Genomic DNA, 26,281 nt, shown 5'->3' on the forward strand with positions numbered 1-26,281 from the left:
TGCCTTCTCTGAAGCTGGGAGAACAAAGACATGTTCAACTTGAGACTGACCCTGTAAATCTTTCTTCACATGATGCTCCCCTATGTAAATGATGTGATTAAAGATTGCAGAAAGATTAGTTTAATGACCAAACCATTGGACTTAGGAATCTTTTGCACTCTGCTATAGATGTCTGGTGCGATCGTGAGTATATCACACACTTCCCCACAGTATGGCATTTCACTAAAAATTGCATATGGAGATTGGTTTTTAAAAGGCAGATCTTGACTGTAATGAATTAAGTGATGTGAGCAATTCTTCTGCTAAGAAGGGCCACTCATATCTTACCACTTAATTTAACAGGAGCAAACTTGCACCTAATGTTCTCAGGAGGAATTCCTCAAACCATTTGAGGAATAGATCCTCTCTAAGGGCTCTTCTATACAAGAAATTTATCACGCGCTTGTCATTCCCTACTTGCAGTTGTTTACGGGTTCTTTAGATGATGCCATGACCCTCCAGTTTTGCTTCTGTGTCTGAAAAGCACTTTCTGCAAGTTTTTTAGAGAAAGGAGAATGTGGTATTTAATTGTAAAAATGAAAAGAACTGCTTTTTTCACTTGTGTATTTGCACTATTCTGCTACACCACCGTGCCAGCTAGAGGTTATGTAGAAAAAAAGCAGGAAAAGAAACACTTTTTGTGTAGTGCTCGGATCTTAATTCTATGAAGAAACTAAAAGTAGATACAGCAGTTTAACAACCTCATGTAGAAAAGTTCTAAGCCAATCAGTGACTCCTCAGATATAACTACAACAAAACAAAAGACTTAAAAGTAAAACCCTTCATTATGATTTTCTGAATAGCAGAAAAGGTCCAATGAAAGGTGAAAGATAACTGAGAAGACTGAATTATTTTCTTCAACATAATAAGGAGATGCTGTGGGAGCACAACTTTTATTTTCACTAATTCAATTATGTATCTTTTGCTCAGATTGTAGGTAGGAGGCTCAATTCCAAATGGTCACAGCAGTAGCTATAACGTACCTGTCCTTCCATAAAGTTGACCATGGTATCCTCCTGGACAGCCTGGAGGGGTTGGGCATTGGAGACACCGTATTGCAGTGGTTCTGGTCCTTCCTCTCTGATAGGTACCAGAGGGTAGCACTGGGAGAGGAGGTTTCAGACCCGTGGCCAGTCACTTATGGGGTGCCACAGGGTTCCATCCTCTCCCCAATACTATTTAAATCTATGTGACGCCGCTGGGGGCTATCATCAGGAGGTTTGGGGTGCGGTGTCATCAATATGCGGATGACACGCAGCTCTACCTCTCCTTCAAATCTTCACCAAGGTTGGCCATAGAATCCCTGTCCAAATGTCTGGAGACAGTGAGTGGCTGGATGGGGATGAATAACCTGAAGCTGAACGCTGACAAGACCGAGGTACTTTTGGTGGGAGACAAGAGGAGGCTGGAGGATGTTGACCTGGTGTTGAATGGGGTATGGCTACCCTTGAAAGACCAGGTCCGCAGCCTGGGGGTCATTTTGGCCTCCCAGCTGTCCATGGAGGCTCAGGTGTCAGCTGTGAGCCAGACAGCACTGTACCAACTCCATCTGATACTACGGCTGCGCCCCTTCCTTCCCGACCATCTGCTCCCATCGGTAGTACATGCCCTGATCTCCTCTCGTTTAGACTACTGTAATGCACTCTACATGGGGTAACCCTTGAAGACGGTTCGGAAGCTGCAGCTGGTACAGAACGCGGCAGCTCGCCTGATTAAAGGCAGCTGCCGGCGAGATCGCATCACTACAGTGCTGAAGGAGTTGCACTGGTTACCAGTTGTTTTCTGGACCAAATTCAAGGTGTTGGTTTTGGCCTTTAAAACCCTATATGGTTCTGGCCCAGCCTATCTCAAGGAGTGCCTTCAGCAACACCAAACAGGCCGCTCAACAAGATCAGCCTCGGAGGCCTTCTCTCTGTCCCATCAGCCAGGACAGCTAGGCTGGTGAGGACGAGGGAGAGGGCCTTCTCTGTGTTGGCCCCCACTCTGTGGAACTCCCTCCCTAGGGAACTCCGCCATGTCCCCTCTTTAATGAGCTTCCGCCATGCATTAAAAACCTGGTTGTTCAGGCAGGCATTTGGAGTGGGTTAGGGTATTTTAGAAAATGTTCTTAATGTAGAATTTTATTGTTTTAAACTGTTTTATTATATGCTTTGTACATCGCCCAGAGTGGCTGGGTGACCAGCCAGATGGGTGATTAATAAATAAAATAAATAAAATAGGTGCTCCTTCTTTTTCAAACATGATAGCACACAAACCCACACAGAGGTAAGCTCATATCCCCTGATGCCTATCTCCAGACACACAGCACTCTCAACTCCTCCAGATCCTTCATTTACTCCACTCATCCCTGGCCTATCCCTTTTCTCCTGACATAAAGTTTCAGGACTCCCTGACTTAAAGTGAACAGGGCATATATCTCAAGAAGTTTGGAAGCTGTTGATGTTCAACTATAACTCACTCCCCACCCATGCTTCCTGTAGCCCAAAGGCCTGGTTGCATTTAAAATCTCGTGTTCGGCAGTTTTAAATCTCAAGAAAAAGAATGTGGGTAGAAATGGTTGTTGACACCTGGTCTCTGTTGAAGCCTAAGCTTCCCCATAGCCCTCTTGTTTGCTTCTTCAGTACTGTCTTCTCCACTTCTTCTACACATATATATACAGAAAAGTCAACCACATGCAAAAAAGATATCTCATGCAACTAGCTGGCCATGTGGAAGCAGTTTTCCTGTAACCATGGGGCCTGCCCCATGCCCCATTGCATGCCCACTTCCTGAAGCATCCCAGCCACTGTCCAGTGTGCCTTCTTTTCTCTTCTGCTTCCATTAGTTGTCTCCTACATTGTTTAGACAAGCTCTAGATCTGACTGGGTTGGCTTCTTTAACAGCAGCAGTACTTTCAGCCAGGAATGGAGTAAACAAAATGTATGTGAATACAAGCCCACACAACTCATGCCATGCTTTTAAAGGGGAGGTAGCCATGGTGCACTGGTATCTACTTTTAAACCTTATGCCCTAATAGTGTGTTAGTCTTTTAAGGTACCACAAGTTGCATTTGCTGCTAACATGGACACCCCACTGGAAACTGTCACTATATTGATTCCGGGGTGGGGGGGAAGGGGTTGAGTAATAAGCTTGCACTTCCTAAGGAGGTCCTCTGAAATTCAGCACAAGAAAACACTTTGATATTTGAGAACCATGAGTGGGAAGCCTTCCCCTAACATGGTGCCCCCCATCTGTACTGGACTACAATTAGGGATATTGGAGAAATCTATTTGGGGGGTGGAGTTCCCTAGGCTGAGTTCCCTAGGCTCAGTCCCCCCCCAACTTCATTTCAGTTCCTGCTGCATCGCTCAACTTGATCTGCAACAAATTGGGCCATTTCGTGGTTTTTCCAGGAATTTTGCACATTTGTGCAAATTTCTGAGCAATTTGCATGAATTTCTGAGCAATTTGCGCAGATCATGGCAAATCTGCACAAATTACAGCGCATTTGCACAAATTACACAGATTATGACCAAATTTGCATGATTTGTGCAAATTTGGCCATAATGTGCGCAAATTGCTCCTATATTAACCTTCCAAAAATATGCAAAAAAGCTCCAGGAGTTCAGAGAACAGCTCACAGCTCAGCTCACAGACGCAACACAAGTTGTTCATGCTGCGGAACTCTGTTCAGCAAAAAAAGAACCAGATCTCCCAGCAATGGACATCATTAACTACCACTCCCATCATTCTCCACCAGCATGGCCATAGGTTACATTCCTAGCCAGCATGCCCAGGTTTCAGACAAGAGTCTTTCCCAGTCCTACCTGGAGATGGAACCTGGCACCTCCTGCATGGAAAGCATGTGCTCTACCCCTGAACTCTGGCCCTTCCCCAGTATCTCATAGATTAGTAAAATAAGTTGACTTATTTATGTGTTATATTGTTATGTAATAAGTTATCTCATATGATTTAAGGAAAATGCATAGAGTTGATCCATCGGAATCAAGTTTTTATGTTCCCCTTATGCACTTTATTATGCATTTATATACAGTGTCCTTTCCATTTAAAATATATACTTAAAACATTATTGCCTGGTGGTGAAAGTTGCTGGTGAGTGAAAGTTGCCAGCTAAACAATCTTTGCCTGCCTGTGTGCTCTGAGGGGGGGGGGGAACTGTCCCAACAAAAAGCCCATTCAAGTTTGCCCCCTGAATTCTATCCAGACTAGAGGAGAATCAGAAACAGGCCTTCGGCTGCATACTCCTTCCTCTATTTCCTTCACTGCCCCTTCATTGCGGGTAGAAGGTAATGGATAAACCTGGAGATTCCATGCTCAAACAAATGTGGGATCTCCCCATTCAGTCATCATCTTTAACATACAATAAGGGAAGTAAGGAAAGGGTCAGCAGAGAGCTCACTCCCAATCTTTTGCTGAGGTAGAATTCTGGGGCAAAGTAACATCTGACCAAGCCCAGAGATAGGAAGAAAAAACAGTACAAGTCACCAGCCAGTTTCTAGGAATAAATAAACCCATCAGCACCTAAAGAATACATGACAAAAACGAAGAATTCACGAAGGCTCTCTGTGGAGAAAAAGCTCGTTTTGAGCTCAAAATAGATTTTTGTGAATTTGCATAATACATACGACTTATGGTCCTTGACAGAATTCAGAATATTTCTGCATGGGCTGGGTGGCTGATGGTGGGTCATGAAGAGAGACATGCATTATTGGAGCAAGTGGTCAGGATCTATGAGCCACATGGAATGACATAAAGCTGAAATAAGCTCATTTGAATACTACTCAATATTTTAATTTGATCTAAACTGAAATTTTAATAGATTTGACTTTTGGCTTTTCAAGAGAAACTTCCATAAAAATGTTCAGCTGCCCTACTAATATTTTCAGCTTTTTGTTGGATACAGCTAAGTGAAGCTGTCTAGATTGTTGGCTAATTTACATCCCTGCTTGTTTTCTGTACACCACAGCTGGGTGCTCTGTCAAAAAAAAAGAAAAAAGAAAGGGAAAAATAAAAAGCCAAGTCCTTAACAAATGTGATAGGCTTCTAGAGAGACCCATTTTATCTTTCTTTCCTTTTTTTAAAAAAATCATGCAATATTACTTCTGCAAATACCTGGTTTCATTTTTGCAAGTTTGTGTGTTTTAAAATACAAATTTTGTATTTTAGGGTCTCAATTTTTGTGAACAGCCCAGACACCTTTGGCTATTGGCTGGTACAGAAATATAATAAATGCATGGATGTGTAAAAATCAGCTTTTTAACCTTTTGGAGATCTATTCGCTATGTATAAAGTAGTCATGAATTAAAACAACAGCAACATTGACAGCATTTTTGAAAGAGTCCAGAGTTTGACAGGCCTAAGAAATTACAGTTCAAATAACAATGTATTAATGCAAAGACCCCACCCCCACTTTACACACACACACACACACACACACACACACGATTTAGATAGATATGTTGGAGACATAAACCCTATCTCGGCGTTCGGTCTCGGTAGGAAGCAAATATGTGAGGAGAGGGAGCACTCAAGTCCCACCCTTCTCCTTGCATGTTTCCATCACCCTGTACTTGTGGAGGGTGGCACTCTGAAGAGGAGTGCCTCCTATCTCTGAGGATACAGCCCTATCTGGAGATGCCGGGGACTGAACCTGGGACCTTATGCATGCAAAGCATGTGCTCTCCCACTGAATCATGGCCTTTCCATAAATCCTGATGCGCAAGGATTCACAAGAGTACCTCTCACCCAGGCCAATGCTACCCAATCACCACTTGGCAGAAATGATGCTCATAGGATTGCACTGATTTGCCTGCTCTCAATGGACCACAAAATCCTTTCAGGTCATAAGTGTCTTAATTTCCTTCTAGATCTTTCTCTTGCTGGCCTGATGTCTTAAGCAAGGCTATGACATGAACACGGAACAACACTTAAAGGCTGGGCTAATGCCAGAACTGCTTAGACAAAGCATCTTCTGCATGACCAGAGCTCAGCTCTGGAACATGTGAAGTAATTTAGCAAAAACAGTTCCACTGCGCATGTGCCGTTCGCATTTCCCTCACCACTGAGTTAAACTACACGACGTATGAGCTTAGGAGGCAGAGATCCCAGGTCAGAGGATGCTGAAGTGGTGTTGAAGCTTTTGTACCTGAACATAGGTACTTCACTGCAGGAGTGCCAGTCACAGAAACATCAGAAGCTGCCTCTCACCAATTCAAACTATTTCCCCATCTAGTCCAGTACTGTCAACTCTGACTTGCTGTGGTTCTCCACAGCCTCTGGCCAGTGAAGGCTGGTGGCTCCGATGTCAGTGGGGTGGTGAATCCGCTCCCGGTTTCAGTCAGAACTCTAAAGGAGCTATCCAAGGTGCAAGGTGAAACCAGGAGTGGGTTCACCACCCCACTGACATTGGAGCCACCAGCCTCCACTGCCTCAGGCAGAAGTCTTTCCCGTCACCTGCTACTTGATTCTGGTCTCAGGAATTGAACCTGAGCCTTTTTTGCATGCAAAGCACATGTTCTACCACTGAGCGGAAGCCCCTTCCACAGGACTGCACTGCTGGTGACTCTTGGGCAGGCTCAAATGGGTTGTTTCACAAGGGGCCCCCCTCAATGATGTGTTTTCACTATTACGTTTCCAAATGTTTCCAGCCTAGAACGCCTCATTTGCTTTTAAGGGTGTCTTGTGGCGGCAACTCCATTAGTACTACTTATAAAACCCAGAGTTTCAGATGCTGAGCATATCTTTCTGTTCAGTCAAAGGACATTAAGCACAACACTCCTGCATCCTACCTTCTCGCTGTGTGAAAACTGAACTGGCACAATGATACTCCCAAAGCAAACTTTACTTTGGTTTGGCACGAGGTACAAGGCAAATCAGTAGTTGGCACGCTCTGAAAGTTCCCTGAGCCTTGTTATTTTCTTCCAAGAATGTAAAGAAAAAAACACACACCCCTGTTTTCCATTTTTAAATTTAGTGTTCACTCTGCACAGCTAAAGGTCGTCATGGAAAACTTCTTTAGCGACCGTGACTATGTTAACACACAAGGCAAATCAAGGCCTGGAATACACTGCTCATGTTGTTGGTAAACTGGGACCCCCGAGTTTCACTGTGGCTGTTACTTTAGGCAAGGAACACCCCAGGTTACGTGTCCTACAGAATGACATGAGAGACCCTCAGTAAAATGAGGGATGATTTTGGAACATTCCTCTCTTCCCGCTTCCTCCTGTGCCAAACAGCTCAGTGTAGAATAAGGACTGTCGTTTAAATTTACACTCAGCTGTTCTCTATCTAAACTCTGGATGGATCATCTTCCTGATGCGAATAAAAGCTTAAACAGTTGTGGGTTCTCTGGGCACTCAAAAAGGGCAGCTGCTATGTTTACACAGGCTGACTGCTGAAACTGACCTGAATTTTAGGAACATGGGAAGCTGGCTTATACCAAATCAGGCAACTGGGCCATCTAGTGCAGCACTGTCTGCACAAACTACTCTCCAGGAGTTTGGACAGGGGTCTTTACCTTCCTGGCTATCTGTTCCCATCGGTAGTACATGCCTTGGTCTCCTCTCATCTAGACTACTGTAATGCGCTCTACGTGGGGTTACCCTTGAAGATGGTTCGGAAGCTGAAGCTGGTACAGAACGCGGCGGCTCGCCTGATTAAAGGAGGTTGCCGGCATGATCACATCACTCCAGTGCTGAAGGAGTTGCACTGGTTACCAGTTGTTTTCCGCGCCAAATTCAAGGTGCTGGTTTTGACCTTTAAAACCCTATATGGTTCTGGCCCAGCCTATCTCAAGGAGTGCCTTCAGCAACACCAGACAGGCCGCTCAACAAGATCAGCCTCGGAGGCCTTCTCTTTGTCCCATCAGCCAGGACAGCTAGGCTGGTGAGGACGAGGGAGAGAGCCTTCTCTGTGTTGGCCCCCACTCTGTGGAACCCCCTCCCTAGGGAACTCCGCCATGCCCCCTCTTTAATGAGCTTCCGCCACGCATTAAAAACGTGGTTGTTCAGGCAGGCATTTGGGGTGGATTAGGGTATTTTTAGAAATACAATGTTTTAATGTGGAATTTTATTGTATAAACTGTTGTATTGTACATCGCCCAGAGTGGCTGGGTGACCAGCCAGATGGGCGATTAAGAAATTTAATGAATAAATAAAATAAATAAATAGATGCCTAGGATTAAATCTAGGACCCTCTGTCTGCAAAGCATATGCTCTACCACCAAGCTATGGTAGACATGATTTCAACATGCATTCAGCATCCAAGCCCCCGGGCTCTCTCTCTCTCTCTCTCTCTCTCTCTCTGCCACTGGTTTGATAGTCTGTGCAGGGTAGGAAGGGAGCCTGACAGGCTGCAGCTTGGGTGGGCTTCACACTAGCCCACATGCACCTGATCTTGTGTGGGGTAGGCCTGGTCTTACCCAAGCTGTCAGCCAGCAGTGGGAAAGCAGGAGTGCAGGGCACATTGAGGGATTCTTGTCTGCTAAGGAGTGCTTTCTTGTTTTGCCAAGCTACTTTGCCGCCGCCACTTTTCCTTGTGTGTGGGGCATGTGAGGGTTGAGGATGGGATGGGAGAACACCATGAGGACCACAGCTCAGGGCTTGGGTGCTGCTGATACTGAATGGGTGTTTGAAGAACAATAGTACCTTGACTCCTGAACCCTCCCCTGAATCTGTATGATGGGAATTTCCAAGTTTGGAAATGTCACCTACAGCCCCAGGGCCTGCAAATGCGACACACAATCCAAATTACAAGTTTAGCCATTGCGGGGCTGGGTGGGTGGTAGTTAGTGGAAACCCCATTACTGTTGAACAACCAATCAGTTTAAAAATCAAAAACTTGGTATGCCAATCAGGGCCGGAACCAATAGTGTGTGAGGAATCACCCCCCCCCCCAACAAATGAAAATGCAGCCCCTGGAGTCTTTGAAAATGCCAGCTGTTGGGACCTTTGTTCATTTTTGCTACACTGTTTGGAGGATCTCATTCAACAGGACTAGTATGTGCTCATTCCCTCTTTTGATCCTTTGTGGATTGGGATGGACTTTTTCCTATATCCAATTCAATGCCAGACTGATCACCTACTGGAGAAAGCCACAAGCCTGCAGTTTAGGCCAGTCTCATTGCCATCTCCACAATATGCGTATGTGTGGACAGAGGGGGAGGCTGAGACTAAGACATGGCTGTTTGAGGTGCCACAAAGTGGATGGAGTATGGGACGGAGGAATATAGTGGGCTCTCCAACCCTGTTTTTTCCCATCCAGAACCCATTCTGCAGATCTCCCAAGAAGAACTTATGCCTTCACTTTCCCCTCTGATTCCTCTCTGTTCTAATTCCACCCAGGCAAACTTGGTGGAAACTGGAGAGGCGTGCTGTGACAAAAAGGCATCTCCTTCTGCATTATAGTTGCCACCAGTCTGGCAGCTGACAAGGCTGTAGATAGCTCAACGCCCCCACCGCTGCCTCCTCCTCTGCATGTTGCTCTATGTTTGTAAATACATAGCATGTGCCACTAGCATATAATGGTGCAAGGCCTCATGACACACAATGCTCAGTGAAGGAAAGGGAGTGCTCCACTGTTGCTTAGGCCACATGCAATCTGCCTTGCCCCTATGCTTCAATTTTCAAGCAGGAGTGCAAAAAAGGTGCATGCTTTCTTCCATGTTTGTTCTAGGAATAAATTGTTGTTGTTCAGTCGTATCCGACTCTTCATGACCCCGTGGACCATAGCACACCAGGTCTTCCTGTCCTGCGCTCTCTCCCGGAGCGTATTTCAAATTCTTGGGAAATTTGTTTTTTTAAATGAGCATTCAGTGTTGCCCCAATAATTAATGGACCATTTCCAAATCAAGCCGTGTGTGGGTTGCCTAATGAATCACATGGAATTATATGAATACATGGACGCCTGGTTCATCAGTAGCGACCATAGCCACTTCCCTATGCTTAATTCTTCCTATAATCATACAAATGGCTCTCTATGTCACACCAAACATGATACAATACCGTTGTTAAAACCTGAAGAGGCTAATATAGCTAGGAGCCAATGTGACCACACAGTCAAACATAGCTCTAGTACATAAAATCCAAACATACATCCTTGCAAAATGTTGTGATTTCAGTAAGGTGCAGAAGCTAGTACCCTACATAGGAATGAAATGTCTAAATGTCAGAATTAGCTCCTTGAAAAAGAACTGTTAGGGAAATGGTTGCCACTAGGGAAGGTGGAGAATTTCTCACCGAATCTTCGGGAGGCTGAATGCCAACGCATTCGGCCCCCCGAAATTGGTGGGGAAATTCTCCGCCGCCCCCCCCCCCGGGATGGGACTTACCTCCTGCGAATGTCCCTCCCGGCGGCGGATCCCGGCGGCGGTTCGGCGGGGGCAGGGGCAGCGGCCGGTCTACTGACCGGCTGCCGCCGCCGCCGCCATTGCAAAAAAAAAAAAAAGTAAAAAAAAAACATAGAAACACCTGTGATAGGCTAAGTAACGATTACGTAGCCTATCACGGCTAGATTTCCAAAGTCAGCTGTGATAGGCTACATAAATCGTTACGTAGCCTATCACGGGTGACTTTGGAAAAAAAAGCGCGTACGCAAATGGCGGCGGCCCATAGGCGCTGCCATTTGCGTTCCTTATTTTGGCACGTCTAGTCTATGTAAACATTTACATAAACTACGGCGAAAATAAGGGCAATGCAAATAGCGTTCCCTTATTTTCGCCGTAGTCTACATAAATCTTTATGTAGACTAGACGTGCCAAAATAAGGAATGCAAATGGCGGCGCCCATGGGCCGCCGCCATTTGCGTACGCGCTTTTTTTTTCCAAAGTCACCCGTGATAGGCTACGTGACGATTTACGTAGCCTATCATGGCTGACTTTGGAAATCTAGCCGTGAAGGGCTACGTAAATCGTTACATACCCTATCACGGGTGTTTGTGTGTGTTTTTTTTTTTACTTTTTTTTCGCGTCTGGGTAGATGGGGCGCTTCTACCCGGCCTGAATTTTGCCGGCGAGAGGGATGGGGCACCTCCCCCCCGGCCTGAATTTCGGCCGGGCGAGGCGGGGCGCCTCCCCCCCCTCGCCTGAACTTCGGGGGGAGAACCGAAGCGCCTCCCCCCCACCACGAAGCAAGCTTCGAGAATAGGTAAGGGACTTTCGTCCATCCCTAGTTGCCACTGATAAAAAACCCTCCCACAGTTAAATGATCTCAAGTGGAGAATATACTTCACTAATAGCATGACAAATGCTTTTCTTTTCTTTTTTACTGTAGCGAAAGGAAATCTGAACTTGCTTGTGAAATTTAACACTAGGCCTTATTTGTGATAAAAAGTAATCCTGGTGGCTGTTCCTGTTAGGTCTGTTTGTAATTATTCAAGAACCGTTAATGATCTAGCCTTGATCATCTGAACCTCATTGCTATTGAAATGTACCTTCCCTGTCCCTAGGGATGGGAGAGAAATGTATTTGGTTTGTATTTTAATGTGAATTTGCCTAATTTTGCATTTTCAAACCAATATGCAAACTGAAACTCAGTAATCCTTTGAAATTCGCACTTCTCCAAATTTTGCAATGGAGTTCTCCAATCAAAAAGTGCATACTAATATTTATATATTAGGGAAACATGTACCCCCAAATGCATTTGTTAGTGAAAGCAATGTAGTAAAACTAGTGAAAGAAATGTTAGAATGCACTGTATCAGGAGGAATGCTTGCAAAAGATGTGTATATTATGCAAAATTGTGTAAAAATGCATGTATTAGGAGAAATGCACATAAAAATACATACAAATTGTCATGAGAACTTTAAAAAACAAACTGAACTTAAGATTGGAAAAATAAGAAACTGAGAGAAACCAACATTGACATATTCATTTATCGCTCCGTGTTCTTAACGTTACACCATTTTCAGTGGAGCCCTAGATAAACAGTGCCTCCCTTTTCACCAAAATTCCTGATCACCCAATCATTCTAGATACATTCTTTGCCATTCAGGAGAATGAGGTGAGACAATATGAACAGTAAGCTACTTAACCCAACCCACTAGGCATATATACATACACACATAGAGGAAGCTGTTTCCCCAGCAAGGATGCCTAAAATTCTTCATAGATGGGACAAGCACTTCCTTGAAAGGGACATGCATGGACAGTAGCAGCCCTCTGATTTCTACTCCGTTTCTTAAAAGTGACACTGTCAGAAAGGAAACACCTACTGTGTACCTCCACTTGCCTTCTGATCCCCTATTAGTTAACCCCAAAGTGCATATGTACACAGCTTTAATTCCCAAGCGTATCTCTGAACCAGGGGAAAATCTGGAATTACTTGTAAAGTATTTTGGTTACTAATGCAGCTGTTACAAGTGTTGTATTTGGCAAGGGAACAAAAAAGGCACTGCATACCAATTTCGTGAGCCACTGTAAAAGCCGCATGGAGGCCGTCGTCTTCAATCACTGCACAGCTGCGCTCAGGAGAGCATATGGTTCCAACGTCAGCCATTCCCAGAGTATCACATGAATGATGCCCACATAAATCCTGCCGAGGAAAGGAAGGGAAAGAAAGCATTTGAAGTTACAGTTCTGCACCCACAGGCAGTGACAGCTTTAAGCTGCAGGCTCTTTGCAAACAGCAAGACACAGATGATGATAATAGCCAACACAAGGATGGCACTGACAGAGGCAACAATAGAAACACATTGGACTCCTCAGCTAAGGAGCTCAAAGCCCAAATTGCTAAAACAAAATGGAAACTATTTCAAGGATTGCAAAGAGTTGGAGCAGCTCTTGAATTAACTACACCGTTTCACTATTAAAGACACCGCCATCAAAGTGTGAAGGAGACTTTCCTAAGGAGGTGTAGACATATGCTGCTCTGGAAGGTTTGGTGTGGGCCAATTCTTGTGTATGCCTTTGCTAGGCCAGGAGGTGGCAAGCCAATCTTCTTTTTCCAAAGGAGACCAGCATGGGTATCAGTGATGCACTGATGAGTAGTAACCATAATTCTGGCAACCATTTGTATTGATGATCTTGTTAAAGCTTCCCAGGGCCTTTTCTACAGAAAATTTCTGTAGGTGGCATATTCCCACCCCCTCCCCTGGTTTCTTCTAACCTGCTTAACCTCAGGCCTGGGAGAGCTCCCAATTTATTTATTTATTTTTGCTTTAGGGTCTATTACAGTTGGGAGGCCAAAGCTCACTATTTTGGTCTCTTTACATGATCCACGGTCAAATGTCTGGAATAACAATCTCTGAACTCACGTCAATTCCTACTTTTAAAAACACGATTAGGAGGCAAATAAGGAGATAAAGTGAACTGAAATAGAACCACTAAAACATGAAAGTATAGAGGAGGCTGGCTGACTCCTTCACCTTAGATGAAGTGACTATGAACGGAACCATACAGTTATCTTTAGGGGGTGGGTAAGGTTCATAGTTCCACAGAGGAATGCCAGATCACTGCAGATGATAATTTACCACAGGGATGGGGAAACATTGACCTCGCAGATGTTGTTAGAAAACAACTCCCATCATCCCTGACCACTGGGTATGCTGGCTGGGGATGATGGGAGCAGCTATCCGACAACACCTAGAGGGTCACAGATTCCCCGCTGCCAATTTACCACTTGGCTGCCACTTTTAACCTTACATTCCTCCCTCACGTTTCTTACTCCCACAGGGACACTTGAGAATCATATATAGAGGTACAGGTAATGGAGGATTAATGGTAATCCTGGGCATGTGATTCTAGGATGATGGTGTTCTTTCATAGTGTTTGACTGTATTATTACACTGCTGAACAACTGCTCCACTAGTAAGGGTTGGCTATTGGGAATCTTTATGTCTGTTAGCATTTTAAATGGTTTAATCCTAGCAGACAAGTACATTTACCTGAAATCCATTGAAACACCATACTCTAGACAATAAAGATCCCTGGCTGCCTATTACAGTTAGGGATATGAAAAGTCTAGCTAAGACTGACCAATAATAAAGCCCCAGGAGAAGATTTATTCCCCTAGAGCAAGGGCAGGTAACTTTTAGAGATCGGTTGCTCCCCAGATGCCACCAGGGGCTGTGTTCCTCCCCTCACCCACTACTCCTACACACACTAAATGTGCATGGCAGCAGCAAAAAAGCACAGAGAGCGCACACCCTTTTTTCAAGCATAATCACACTCCTGGGAGGCTTCTGGGAGCACGATTCTGCTTGAAAACTAGGAATGCACTCCCCTCACGTTGTCTTCAAGTAAAACTGATCCTTTTATGTAGTTGCTTCCACTGCATTTTGGCACCAGACCACCATCATCACAAATTCAGTGATGGGGGGCCGGGGGCGGGGGAGATGCAAAAAAGGTCAGGAGTGCCACATGTAGCCCACATATTGCCCTTGCCCTAGAGCTATTTGCAATAATTTAGTTTGTTGGACTCCTGTGTTAGCAACGCTGTATACACATAATATCTATTACAACCAGATACTGAAAAGATGGTTACTGACAGCATGGTGCACATTTTCAAAAAGCACTTGTAGACCAAGTCATCCGCTTGAAGTGGCTTCTAAGCTATCGTCACATTACTTATTAAACAAAAATTGGTTGAACACAGTGAACTGCTGGCAAAGGTTTTAGAGAACTGAGGGTCACTTTTGATCAGTGCTTCATGTTGGACCACTTGGTCTCTAAATATACCCCCAAACCCAAAAATACCTATATGCCAACTTTGTAGACCTCTTGGCAACCTTTGATTAGGTTAACTCAGATGGTATAGGGATGAAATTATTTCATACTGATATAGATTGGCATCTACTTCTGCTTGTAAACGTTCTACAAAGATAGAAAAAATATATGGTAAAAACAGGTTCAAAGGATTATTAATCCTGTTCTACTTGAGAGGCGTTTGTGAACGTTTTCTATCAATCTACTAATTATGTCCCTTGCATACTCTATAGACAGTGTGTATATAAATAAGATTATATGCAGAGCTGACAGGCACTTGCCAAGTGTGCAGATCCCAGCAGGGGCCCACTGACAAGAGCTCTTCTCCACTGCAGCCTGCTTGTTCCCTGCCTCTCGCTCAGGCCCAGACAACAGTGATGGTGGGAAGGAGGCGCACTAGATGCCACTTACTTGCTCACTGGCTCTCTCCCTGTCAAGCAAGCAAGTAGCAGCGTTGATGAGAAAGAGGATGAGCAGTAGCAGCTAGAGACAATGGTGGTGAGAAGGTAGTGAGGGAGAGGATGCATTGGTGTCCTGCATCCTCAAAAACCTGTACGTAGCATGGATTATATGCATCACAATCTAGAGCTCTGTGGATTCTGATTAGGCATACCACATTCTGTGTGAGCAGGGGCCTTTCCCATTCACTTCTAAATGGGATATGTTCTATGCCTACAATTCTACTACCTGTGCAGAACATTCCCTGCCATTAAATCAGGGTGAGCCCCTGATTATTCGGAGCCCACTGTGCAAGTTAGGCATACCAAAGCTGCTCAAGAATGGCCTAAGATGGCAAATGTGGCAGAAACTTGATGAAAAGCGGCACCTGTGAAAACAATTCAGATGTTCCCTAGGAGCAATTCCAATCTTGCCAATTCTATAGTTTATAGAATATGTGGTTAAGTAAGTGCCTTTTCAATACTGTTGTTTATACAAGAAACCAGCCAAGAAATCTATCAGCATGATGCCTTATTTCTCCAAATCCCAGATTTCCCTGTTTCATTCAAATATTCCTTTTACTAATTTACCACTTCCATAAAAATTATATATATAAACTAACTATATTATTAATATCCTGTAGTGACTCTTAGCCATATATGCTTAACCTCTTACTCATACAATTCTGGCAACATTTATACAGGGTCTTACAGACACCCTTCTTTACTGTTTTTTTTTTTTTAGGGATGGGCATGCATGTGTGTTGTACTCTCTTCCAGATATTACATGATTTGGGATATGTGTAGAACATTGCTGAGTTCATGAAGCAGCCAGTGTTTCTGCTTCATTGATGAAATGAGCCAGCCTGGTGCTTAATTCATAAAATCAACTATACCTCTGCCTAGTCCCGGGGTCTCCAAGATTTTTCGGCCTGTGGGCACATTTGGAATTTTGAGAAAGTACTATTTATTAATTTATTTAAAAATATGTTTAGGCTGCCTTTAAGGGTAAAACTCTCCTACGGACATCATCAGAAAATAGCTGCAATTGGGGGGGGGGGATGCCTAGTCACAAAATAGCCACTATCACAATATTTACTATAAACACCCTTTTCACATGAGACAAACTGGTGAGGTTAAAAGCAACTTGCCCAAGAACCTGAGAACAAGGTGCAGGTGGGATATGAGCTGTAAAACAAAACTACTACAACTAGTTTTGTTGGCCAACAGAACACCCATTTCACAGAAGATAAGCCAATCGACTTTCCAAACTCACATCTCATAAATTCCACTAAAAGTAATGCATCGGCCATACACACATGCACTTTCTCTCCCAGGACAGCAGTCTAGGGTGGCCATGTGTCCTCTTTTACTGAGGACAGTCCTCTATTTGAAGGGCTACCAGAGGACTGTCTACTATTTGAAATTGTACTCTATTTTAAGGACTGTTTTTTCCAATTTTTGTTAAAAATATATAGAACCATAAGAACTATTGCCCATCAATAGTTAGAACCTGAACAGCAGACTGAACAGGCAGGCACACGGGTCACCTGGTCACAGTTTTTTGCACTGTGTTGAGATGTACTGTATTTCTCTTTAAATAATAATTATTTGTCAATATGATAAATAAACGTATTCAAATGTTATGCAAATTGCTATCCTCTTTTGTCTTCTTTTCTGACGATTCATAAGTGGCCACTCTAATCACCACCCAAACAGGCCTTTCTTCCTTCCCTGCCTCACAGCCTTCTCTATTTTTTCCCTTCCCTTCCTTTCCCTAGCAACTCCATTTTCCTTGCACCCCCCCACCCCCATTATTTACTTTTCTTCTTTCATGGAGGTACAGCTGATAGTTTGCTCTCTCCTTGGAGTCCACACATCTGCCTGCTGGTAGCGCCCCATTGGAGCTGTTCGTTCTCATTTCTCTACTGGTAGCATCTACTTAGAACTGCTTTCTGAGAAGACCATTCTAATTGGACACTACCAGCAGAGAGACAAGAGAGATCAGCTGTCCTCTCTCTTCTTTCCCCTCTTCATGGTGGATAGTCAGAACAGTGGGAGGGCCTGAGCAGACAACATGGGGAAGAGCAAAGACAAAATGGGATTCGCTGCCATTATAAATTATAATCAGCAATGCAGGGAGCAGAAAGTCTGGTGGGCACCCTGGTAGAATCATAGTAGAGTTGGAAGGGGCCTGCAAGACCATCAAGTCCAACCCCCTACTCTGTGCAGGAATCCAAGTCAAAGCATCCCTGACAGGTGGCTGTCCAGCCTCGTCTTGAATGCCTCCAGTGTGGGAGAGCCCACCACCTCCCGAGGGAGTTGGTTCCACTGTCATAGTGCTCTAACAGTCAGGAAGTTTATCCTGATGTCCAGCTAAGGGTGCACTGGTGCCTGCAGGCACCTCATTGGGAACTCCAGGCCTAGTTCATAAACTTGCATGAATTAGGCAGAGCTATTGCAAATTTCATGACTAATGCTGCAGATTCATACATAAACGAGGCAGACAAACTGGCTATTCCATGAAAGCCAGAATACTTTGTTAATTTCATGACTGAATAGATTTCTGTGAGCAAGATCAAACCATTACACCATTTAAGTGCTCGCTATGGTGGCTGGCAATTAGACTAGCCAACAACACAGTGTAAGACAGAGCATAGGGGGCAAAGAGCTGACTCTCGCTGAAGAAAGTGTGTATGGTGGCACTGGAGCAGTTAATAGCTGTTGACAGAACCTATAATCCTACGCCTATAATCCTTCTTCATGAGATTACAGGTATGTGGTATAAGCACACTTTGATGCCAGGGAACATTCTGCAGATGCATGCAAGGAACACACAGGATGCTGCATTAGATGGAGCTGATCTGGCAGAGTTCTTCTTATGCTCCCTTCCCTCCCACAACAATCTGTGAAGAAGCTGTGTAGGCTGAGAATCAGTGTGGTGTAATGGTTAACATAAGAAGGGCCATGTCCGATCAGACCAAAGGCCTGTCTAGTTCAGCATTCAGCACACAGTCAGTGGCCAACCAGATTTATTTACTACAGCATTTATACCTCACCCTTTAGCCAAAAAGGATCCCAGAGAGGCTTATAAAAATAAGTAGCACGAGAGTCCCTGCCCTCAGGCATACAATTTAAATTTAAGACATGACACGCAAGGAATAAGGGATAGAGAGGAAGGGAGAGAGTATTTATATAATTAAAATCTGTTTTTAAAAGCCAATTTGAAAGAGATGCCTCTGGGAAGCCCACAAGTAGGGCATGAGTGCAATAGTACCCTCCTGCTTGTGTTCCACAGCAACTGAGAGGCATGCTTTCTCCAATAATTAAAGGTAATATACAGCCATCATGACTAGTAGCCATTGATAGTCTTGTCTTCCATGAACAGAGTGTTGGACTAGGACGGGGGAGTCTCAATTTCAAATCCCTACTCAGCTATGAAGCTCACTGGGTGACCTTGGGCTAGTTACAATCTCTTAGCCTACCTTACTTCACAGGGTTGTTGTGAGGATAAAATGGGGAAGGAGAACCATGTACAGCACCTTGAGGTCCTTAGAGAAAAGCAGGATATAAGTGTAATAAATATGTCATAAATATATTTTTAGCATGTAGAACAGGGTATTGGTGGGCCTACTGGCTATTATACTTCAAACACAATTAAAGTGGAGTAGTTGCATTTCCTCCCACTCACCACCCACCCTAAGTCTTTTGGAATGTCTTGAGTAAATACTTACAATTACTCTGGATCAATTATCAGAAAGTAATGGTCTCATGTTAAGTCGAATTGTGTACAAAAGTAATTTACATCTCTTCATAAGCCTGTGTGTGTCACTTTTGAATTCAACTCACTAAAAATAAAGCAGTTCAGTTTTAAACCACATGATAAGAAAACTAGGAAAACCTGCAAGTTAAGCCAATTGGATTCCCTCAAGTTCACCTCAGATTTCAGCTCAGGAACTTTGTATTTCAGTGACAGGAATGTTAACTGAGGCACTAGATGACAAGTGCGGTCCTAACCTTTAAAATTCCAAAGTAGTGCAATGGGATTTATTCCTGCCACTTCTAGCAATATAGAACACCTCTTTGTGTATGCATAAACAATAGGGGCATCTGTTCCCCAAAGAGTTCCTTAAAAAAAAAAAAAAAAAGGCGTACTGAATGACCTGTTACCAAATACTGCAGCTCAGAAATTCAGCAAGAAATCTCAAAAACATATGTTGTTTTCTGAGAACAGGCATGAGTCAAGGGTGAAGCATAGACCCAGGAGATCTAAATTCAAATTATGGCTCAACCATGGACTCAAAAGTTCAGTTTACACATAACGTTCCAAATCACTTACCCATGATTAATGCTAATCACGACATGTTATTAACCAGGATTCTGAAACAACTGCAGGTTTCAAATCCTATTTAACAACAAGCCCTGGTTAACATGAACCATAGTTAAGACTGATACTGACATAAGCCTTAATCACAGTGAAGGCCATTGGGGGATTGGATACAGAGAATTTATGTGGGAGAGATGAGAAGGTTGAAGAAAGGGCACATGATCCACTCATGGTTATATGTTCACCAGCCTTCATTGGTACAGCAGGGTGTGTGTGTATCAGGCAAATTACTACTACCTTGTTTCAGTACTCCCAGAACATCACATCCAGGTCAGCGATGTTATTCTACAACATCGCTACTGCCAGATGTAATGTCATTCTGCACAGGACAGAACTGGAAAAATGGGATGTAATGGAGTATGAGTGTGAGAAAAGCTGTATGCAGTCTGAAGGCTCCCTGGTGGGTCAATGTGGGATACAAATATCATGCCTTTATAAATAAATGCAAAAATAGATACCTGTCCTCTCTTTTCAAGCAATGACATACTCTTTATATATCTTATTTTGTCTGATTTCAAGGCTTAGCACATTGTCTTAATAGCAGCTTATGGCTCTATATATTTCCATTCATTATTTACATAACAGTCTGGATATGCAAGTGATTTATACTTATTCCAGTTGTTCAAACTCACAACCTAAAAGATGCATTCCTACCATTTTCATTTGATAAGCAGGGAACCAAGGCCCAACTCATGCAGAGGACCCATGGATTTGAACCCACAAGTGCCCATGTTGTTCCTGTTCCATGTGCTTTCATTTAATCGCACAGGCTCCCAAGAATAAATATACCAGAAATCCCATGACTCAAATAGCCACATCTGTTAATTATCTAAATTCACTATACAATCTATGTAGATTAGGCATGGGGAACCTCCATCCCACAAGGGACTGGGAAGGGTATGTGTGTACGCATATAAATGGTATGTAAGAGAGTGAAGTGGTAACACCCACTTTGGGCCCTGTCCACTCCCACTGCTGTCATGCAGCCCCCCAGGATGTTTCCCAGATGGCGATCTGGCCCTCAGGCTGAAAAGTGTTTCACACCCCTGATGTAGACATATGTGACTGCAACTGTGCAAACAGCACACCTATTTATCTAAACAGCCAATTATCCAATCATTTTGGATATTTCCTAGGTAATTAGATAAAGAGAACTGTACTGTACAACCCTTTTAAAAGAGAGATTTCAGCAGCTGGTCTCCGAACTTGTTTGCTATTGTTTCAAAATAGACGGATCAATAAGAAGTCAGGAAGCATGCAGTTTATACAGGTTTGGCACTATTAATGCATTCATTGAGGCATGAAGAATGTGCAGGGCATCACAAAATCACTAACTAATCTGACAGTTCATTAAAGGTCAAGTTTTCTCGACATCTGGAAGCTAAACATAAATAAAGTTTTCTTTAAAGATGTGGCATCTTTATGTGGCTAAAATGGCACCATGCACACACACAAGAAAGAGGTATCAGCATGTCTGGGGGAACCCTGAGGTCTGCAGAAGTACAAAATACATTTAGGAAAAAAAATGAATGGAGCAAAAAACAAACAAATCCCAAACAGCCCAATGAGTATTGAGTATGCTCAACGGTCACAGAATGCTGACTACCATTGTAGGGAGAAAGGAATGGAAAACTGGGGGAGAGGGAGAATGGAACAGAGTAGCCCAGAAGAGAGCATTTCTGATTGGCTGGAACACTGAACAGGCGCACTCCACATTTTGTTGCATGTCCCACTTGTTTTTCTGAATGAGGACAACAGTGAATTTTCTCCACTGATATTACACTTTATCTGGGTGAGGTGTCTCTGTTCTCAAATTAAGAGTTAAAGGAACTGACAGAGTACCTTACATAGTCTGTACCACCTCATACGAGAAAACATACCATCCCTCACATACATATGAGGGATGGTACAGCACTCTGAACAGTGTATTACACATTGCATGGCTGGCTGGGGAATGCTGGGAATTGTAGAAGTTTTTTTCTGTCTAAACATGCATAGGATTGCACCCTTAACTTCTTACCCTTAAGAAGCAAACTTTAAATAGGGCTCTGCAGAACATTTGAATTGTCTCTAAATAATGTGCATATGTATGTATGTATCTATCTGTTTGGTTTATATCCCACCCTTACTCACAATTAGCCCAGGGCAGCTAACAACTTATATATAAATCTGAAAAAAGTGAAAGCAATTCTCCAGTGGTATCTATTCATGTGCTGTGATTTTTGTTCTGTATTTTTTTCTTGCTTTTAGGTGCTTTCAATATAGTTATTGCTTTATTAATGCTAATGTATACAACATCCTGGCTGTTCCACTGAAAGGCTGCACAGACATTTTCCTAAATCAATAAAATGAAATGATTTGATCCCTGTCTCTTGGTAAGGCCATAGGATAAGACTTTTTATTCCAACTTACATGTTTGTGTGAGAAACATTTGTTTTGTTACCTTTTATTTAAACATAAGCAAATACATAAGAACATAAGAAGAGCTCTGCTGGATCAGATCAAGGCCTTTCTATTCCAGCATTCTGTTCCCACAGTAGCCCACAAGATGCCCACGGGAAGATCACAAGCAGGATATGAGCGCAACAGCAGCCTCCTACTCATGTTCCCCAGCAACTGGTATACAGAGGCATACTGCCTATGATATTGGAGTTAATATATATCTAGCATGACTTGTAGCCATTGATCGCCTCACAGCACAATCCCATGCGTATCTGCTCAGAAGTCCCACTGAATTCAGCTGGACTTACTCGACGTAAGGGTGCATAAGATTGTAGCCTAATCCTCCATGAATTTGTTTAATCCCCTTTTAAAGCTGTCCAAGTTGATATCCATCACTGTATCTTGTGGTAGTGAATAGTTTAACAATGTGAAGTACCTCCTTTTAGCTGTCCTGAATCTCCCAGCATTTAGCTTCATGGAGTGATCCTGGGTTGCAGTATTATGAGAGAGGAAGAAAAACTTCACTCTATCTGTTTTCCCCACACCATGCATCATTTTATACACCTGTACCATGACCCCTGTTACTTGCCTTGTTTTAAGCTAAAAGCCCCAAACGTTTCCTCAGTCCCTTTCCTCATAGGTGGCTGCTCCAAGCCCCGATCATTTTTGGTTGAACTTATCTGCACCTTTCCCAGCTCTACAATTTCCTTTTTGAAGTGCAGCGTCCCATACAGAGAAAACTGAGTATTGCAACACCATGGTGATACAGTCACCAAAGGTGAGAACACAAAGTAGGACAGAAACCCTACTTTGCCACAGCATGCACAGGATCATGATTCCCATGTAGAGTGACATATGTGAGCAGGAAGAAGTAGCAAAGATATATCAGGTTGTATCCAGTGCTGGCATTCCACTAGCGCAAAGCTTCTACTACTTGACAAAACCCTGTTTTTATCCTTGCACAAGTGTCATATCCAGTACTTTAATTCTACTTATACAATCTGTTGCACAATCAGTTGCAAAGGCACTGCACAAGATGTTCTGAAACTCTATTCAAAGGCACTGTGCAACTCATTATGACTTTGTTAGAGTAGGTGTTGCTTGCGCTAGCAGTTGTGCAACCACTCGCAGAACAACACCAACTCATGTAATTTTTCTGTTAGCATAATGTCGGATATAACCTAGAAGGATAAAAATAGGGTTTTCACAAGCAGTAGAAGTTTTGCGCTAGCGGAATGACATCACTGGATAAACCCATTGCAATTGATTGATAACGTAAGCAGGCCCTAGATTCCTCTGAGTTTCTGATCATGGTTTTGTTCCCTGGAAAAGTTATGTGAATATCCAAATTATTACGCAAGATTTAAAAAGAAGGGATCCTGTTAGACCTTTATATTGGAAAGGCCATGAGTTTTTAAATATGTTCAATGAGGAAAGGAATTACTTAAAATATATGACTGTTTGGGGAATGAATGAGATATTTTTTAATTAAAAAGTTTAAAAATGCTAAAATTGTTATTTTCATCTTCTGAAATATAATAGGCACTTGAGAATTTTGTCTTCTATACTCACTTATGTCACTAGACACTCATGTGTAGTTTTAACACTGAGTGTACTCTCATGACCACATTAGCACATTGAGGCTACTTGAGAAGGCTGCCATCATGCCTCCAGAGGCATGGTAATCAGTCATGCACACATGCAACCATGAACAGAATGAAATGTTCAGCACACCTTGGCTGAACAGTACAAAACACGGATGTGCCAAGACCACCATGTGCAAAATATCAAGTTACTATCAAGCTGCTAAGGCAGTTGTGAACATATGGCTGCAGCATCAATTCAGATATTATATATATAATATAGTTTGGAACTAACTATAGTTGCATCCCAAATCATGGTTTGAAAATTCAAAGATAGAAGCAGTCTATGCTTCAATTTGCCATGTAAAGCCAACAGACCCTTGTGCTGTATCATCCTTTGGTTTGCTTGGCTACCTTCCAACAGATGCTGTTAGATAGGCCTTGGTCTGATCCAGATGTGCTATTGCATTTTATTGGCCAAATACTCCTGTAGGTTAGGGTAGCTAAAGATCTGCCTGCACATCAACTTTAGGACACCGCTTGACTTTGCTAAGAGTAGGGCTGTGGGTGGTTTAAAGTAGGGCTGGGGAGAAAGTAGATCTCCTGATGTTTTGGACTTCAACTCTCAATATTTCTAATCATTGGCCTTGTTGGCAGAGGCATTTGGGAGTTGAAGTCCAAAACATCTGGAGATCCAGCTTCTGCCCATCCCTGGATTAGAGCACTGAGATGCTTACCACTAAGGAACCACCAGCAAGAACAACTTGTCTGTTTGTGTTTTCTGTTTGCTCTGCACTCTGGCGATGCTTCCAGATGAGACTTTTATTGTACCATCACCCTGCCTCTTTCACAAAATTTTATGGGGTCCGGACATTATTGTCTTCCACTCATAGTCCTCCCTTGTTTTTCCACCACTTCTTCCATCTTTTTTCTTATCACTGAAAATCTGTTAAGGAGAAGAAGACAGAATTGCTGCACAGCTCCTCCTAATTCACAGCACTAGGAGCCCTCCATTTAGAAGCATTTAGAAGCATATGGTCAGCAGCCTCTGGAGTTAGAGCAGCAGCAATAAATATGGTCAATTCAAACATCACATCAAACCACAGTCAGCACAAACCATGGCTTGCAAATCCACTTCACACCATGGTTTCTGAACCTTGTTTGCACCCATTCCCAAACCACGGTTTGTCTATTTGGATCGATGTCATGCCTAACCATAGTAAAACGTCCTTAATGTTTGGCGTGACTTCTGCATTGAACCACAATGTTTTCATTGCATCATGCAAAGCCTTGCTTTTAGTCATGGAAGAAAGCATCAACTCTGGTATATATATTTAAGATGAAGCTACTTTATTTACATGAATGGCAGTGGAGGTGGGTCCTTCAGTAAGAGTGACAGTAAATGCAATTTCTTTAACACAATCAGAGGCTCAGTTATAATGGGTATTACATACAAAGAACCCATGTAGCTATATTATTTGGTGTAATTACAGACTGCCCTCTGGCATACCAACAAAGGATATTATTTTTGGATGACTCCACATAGTTTTTTGCTTTTAAAAAGAAGGAATCACCAGTGCCAAAGAAAGCAAACTCAATGGAGTTATCATTTATATGGCTTAGATAATGCAAGGATTCATGTTAAGTTTCAGTATCACTTTCACTGTGATATTAATCAGATCCCATATACAAAGTTCATATAACTCCTGTCTGGAAAAGGGCAAGGCAATGACCTCGGACTCTGATGTGATATTTTTTTTAAAAACAGCCAGGCATGTTAGTTTCATCACTGACTATACCACCCATCAGCTACACCACCCAGCTTTCAAGACTTGACAGCTTATATCTTTTGGGAGAAATGTCTCTTTGAGTTTTCACATGACTCGGGGAAGGGCGAGAGGAAAATAACAGAATTGGGCTTAGTCCAAAATGTTTGCTGTATTCTGCCTCCTAGAGCTACTGTTCCAATCGAACTCAGGTGATGGCTGAAATAGATTTGGTGGATTTTACGGGGCACTAACTACATGGGCATAAATCACAAGAAGAATGGAACTGGTTTAGACAGCTGGAGCCTACTTCCATCGTGTGTTTGCACTGTGACAGGCAGTCTGGAGAACATTGCTTGAGTGAATAAGCAGTGTTAACACAGCAAATAACCGGTTTCCAGAATCACCAAATTAGTCATGGGCAGAGAGAACTGACGCTCAACAACTTGGCTAACGTCAATGGACTTAACACCCAGGATGCCTTTGGTATGAAGCTTTTAAAACTACTGTCAAGGGCATGATTTTTCAAATGGATCTAGCTTTGAGCCAACTGTCTCCATCCCCCCAAACCCTCCTTATCAATTATCTCTAAGGCTGTAGTATTATACTAGCTATCTGGGAGTAAGCCCCACTGAAGTCGGCGGAACTCACCTTCTGAGTAGTCATGCACAGGACTGTGCTGTTAATGACTTTACTGGGACCGATATGAATAAGATTATGAAATAGGAGGGTAGATTGCTAGAAGTTGGATTGTAAGTCAGGGGCGGTGAAAAGGAAACTTTCACTGATGATAAGAATAGGGTTGCTAGATAGAAAAGGCGACAGGGCTCCTGCACCTTTAATTGTTGTGTAGAAGAGGGAATTTCACCAGGTGCCTGACAAGTGACACCTGGTAAAACCCAACTATTAAAGGTGCAGGAGCCCTGTCC

At 43.2% G+C, this 26,281-nt stretch overlaps 1 protein-coding gene across 1 annotated transcript in view; it reads right to left on the reverse strand.

The window, feature by feature from the left end:
* The window catches only part of ADAMTS5 (ADAM metallopeptidase with thrombospondin type 1 motif 5), a 71,792-nt gene that overhangs the window by 35,526 nt on the left and 9,985 nt on the right, over nt 1-26,281 (reverse strand). The window contains exon 2 of the mRNA XM_084841710.1: nt 12,434-12,566. Within this exon, the coding sequence (XP_084697836.1) occupies nt 12,434-12,566 (133 nt within the window). The remainder of the gene's footprint in view (nt 1-12,433; nt 12,567-26,281) is intronic.

This window comes from Heloderma suspectum, chromosome 3 (assembly GCF_057233095.1).
Source record: "Heloderma suspectum isolate Gila_16-S chromosome 3, 16-S_ref, whole genome shotgun sequence".
Lineage (NCBI taxonomy): Eukaryota > Metazoa > Chordata > Lepidosauria > Squamata > Helodermatidae > Heloderma > Heloderma suspectum.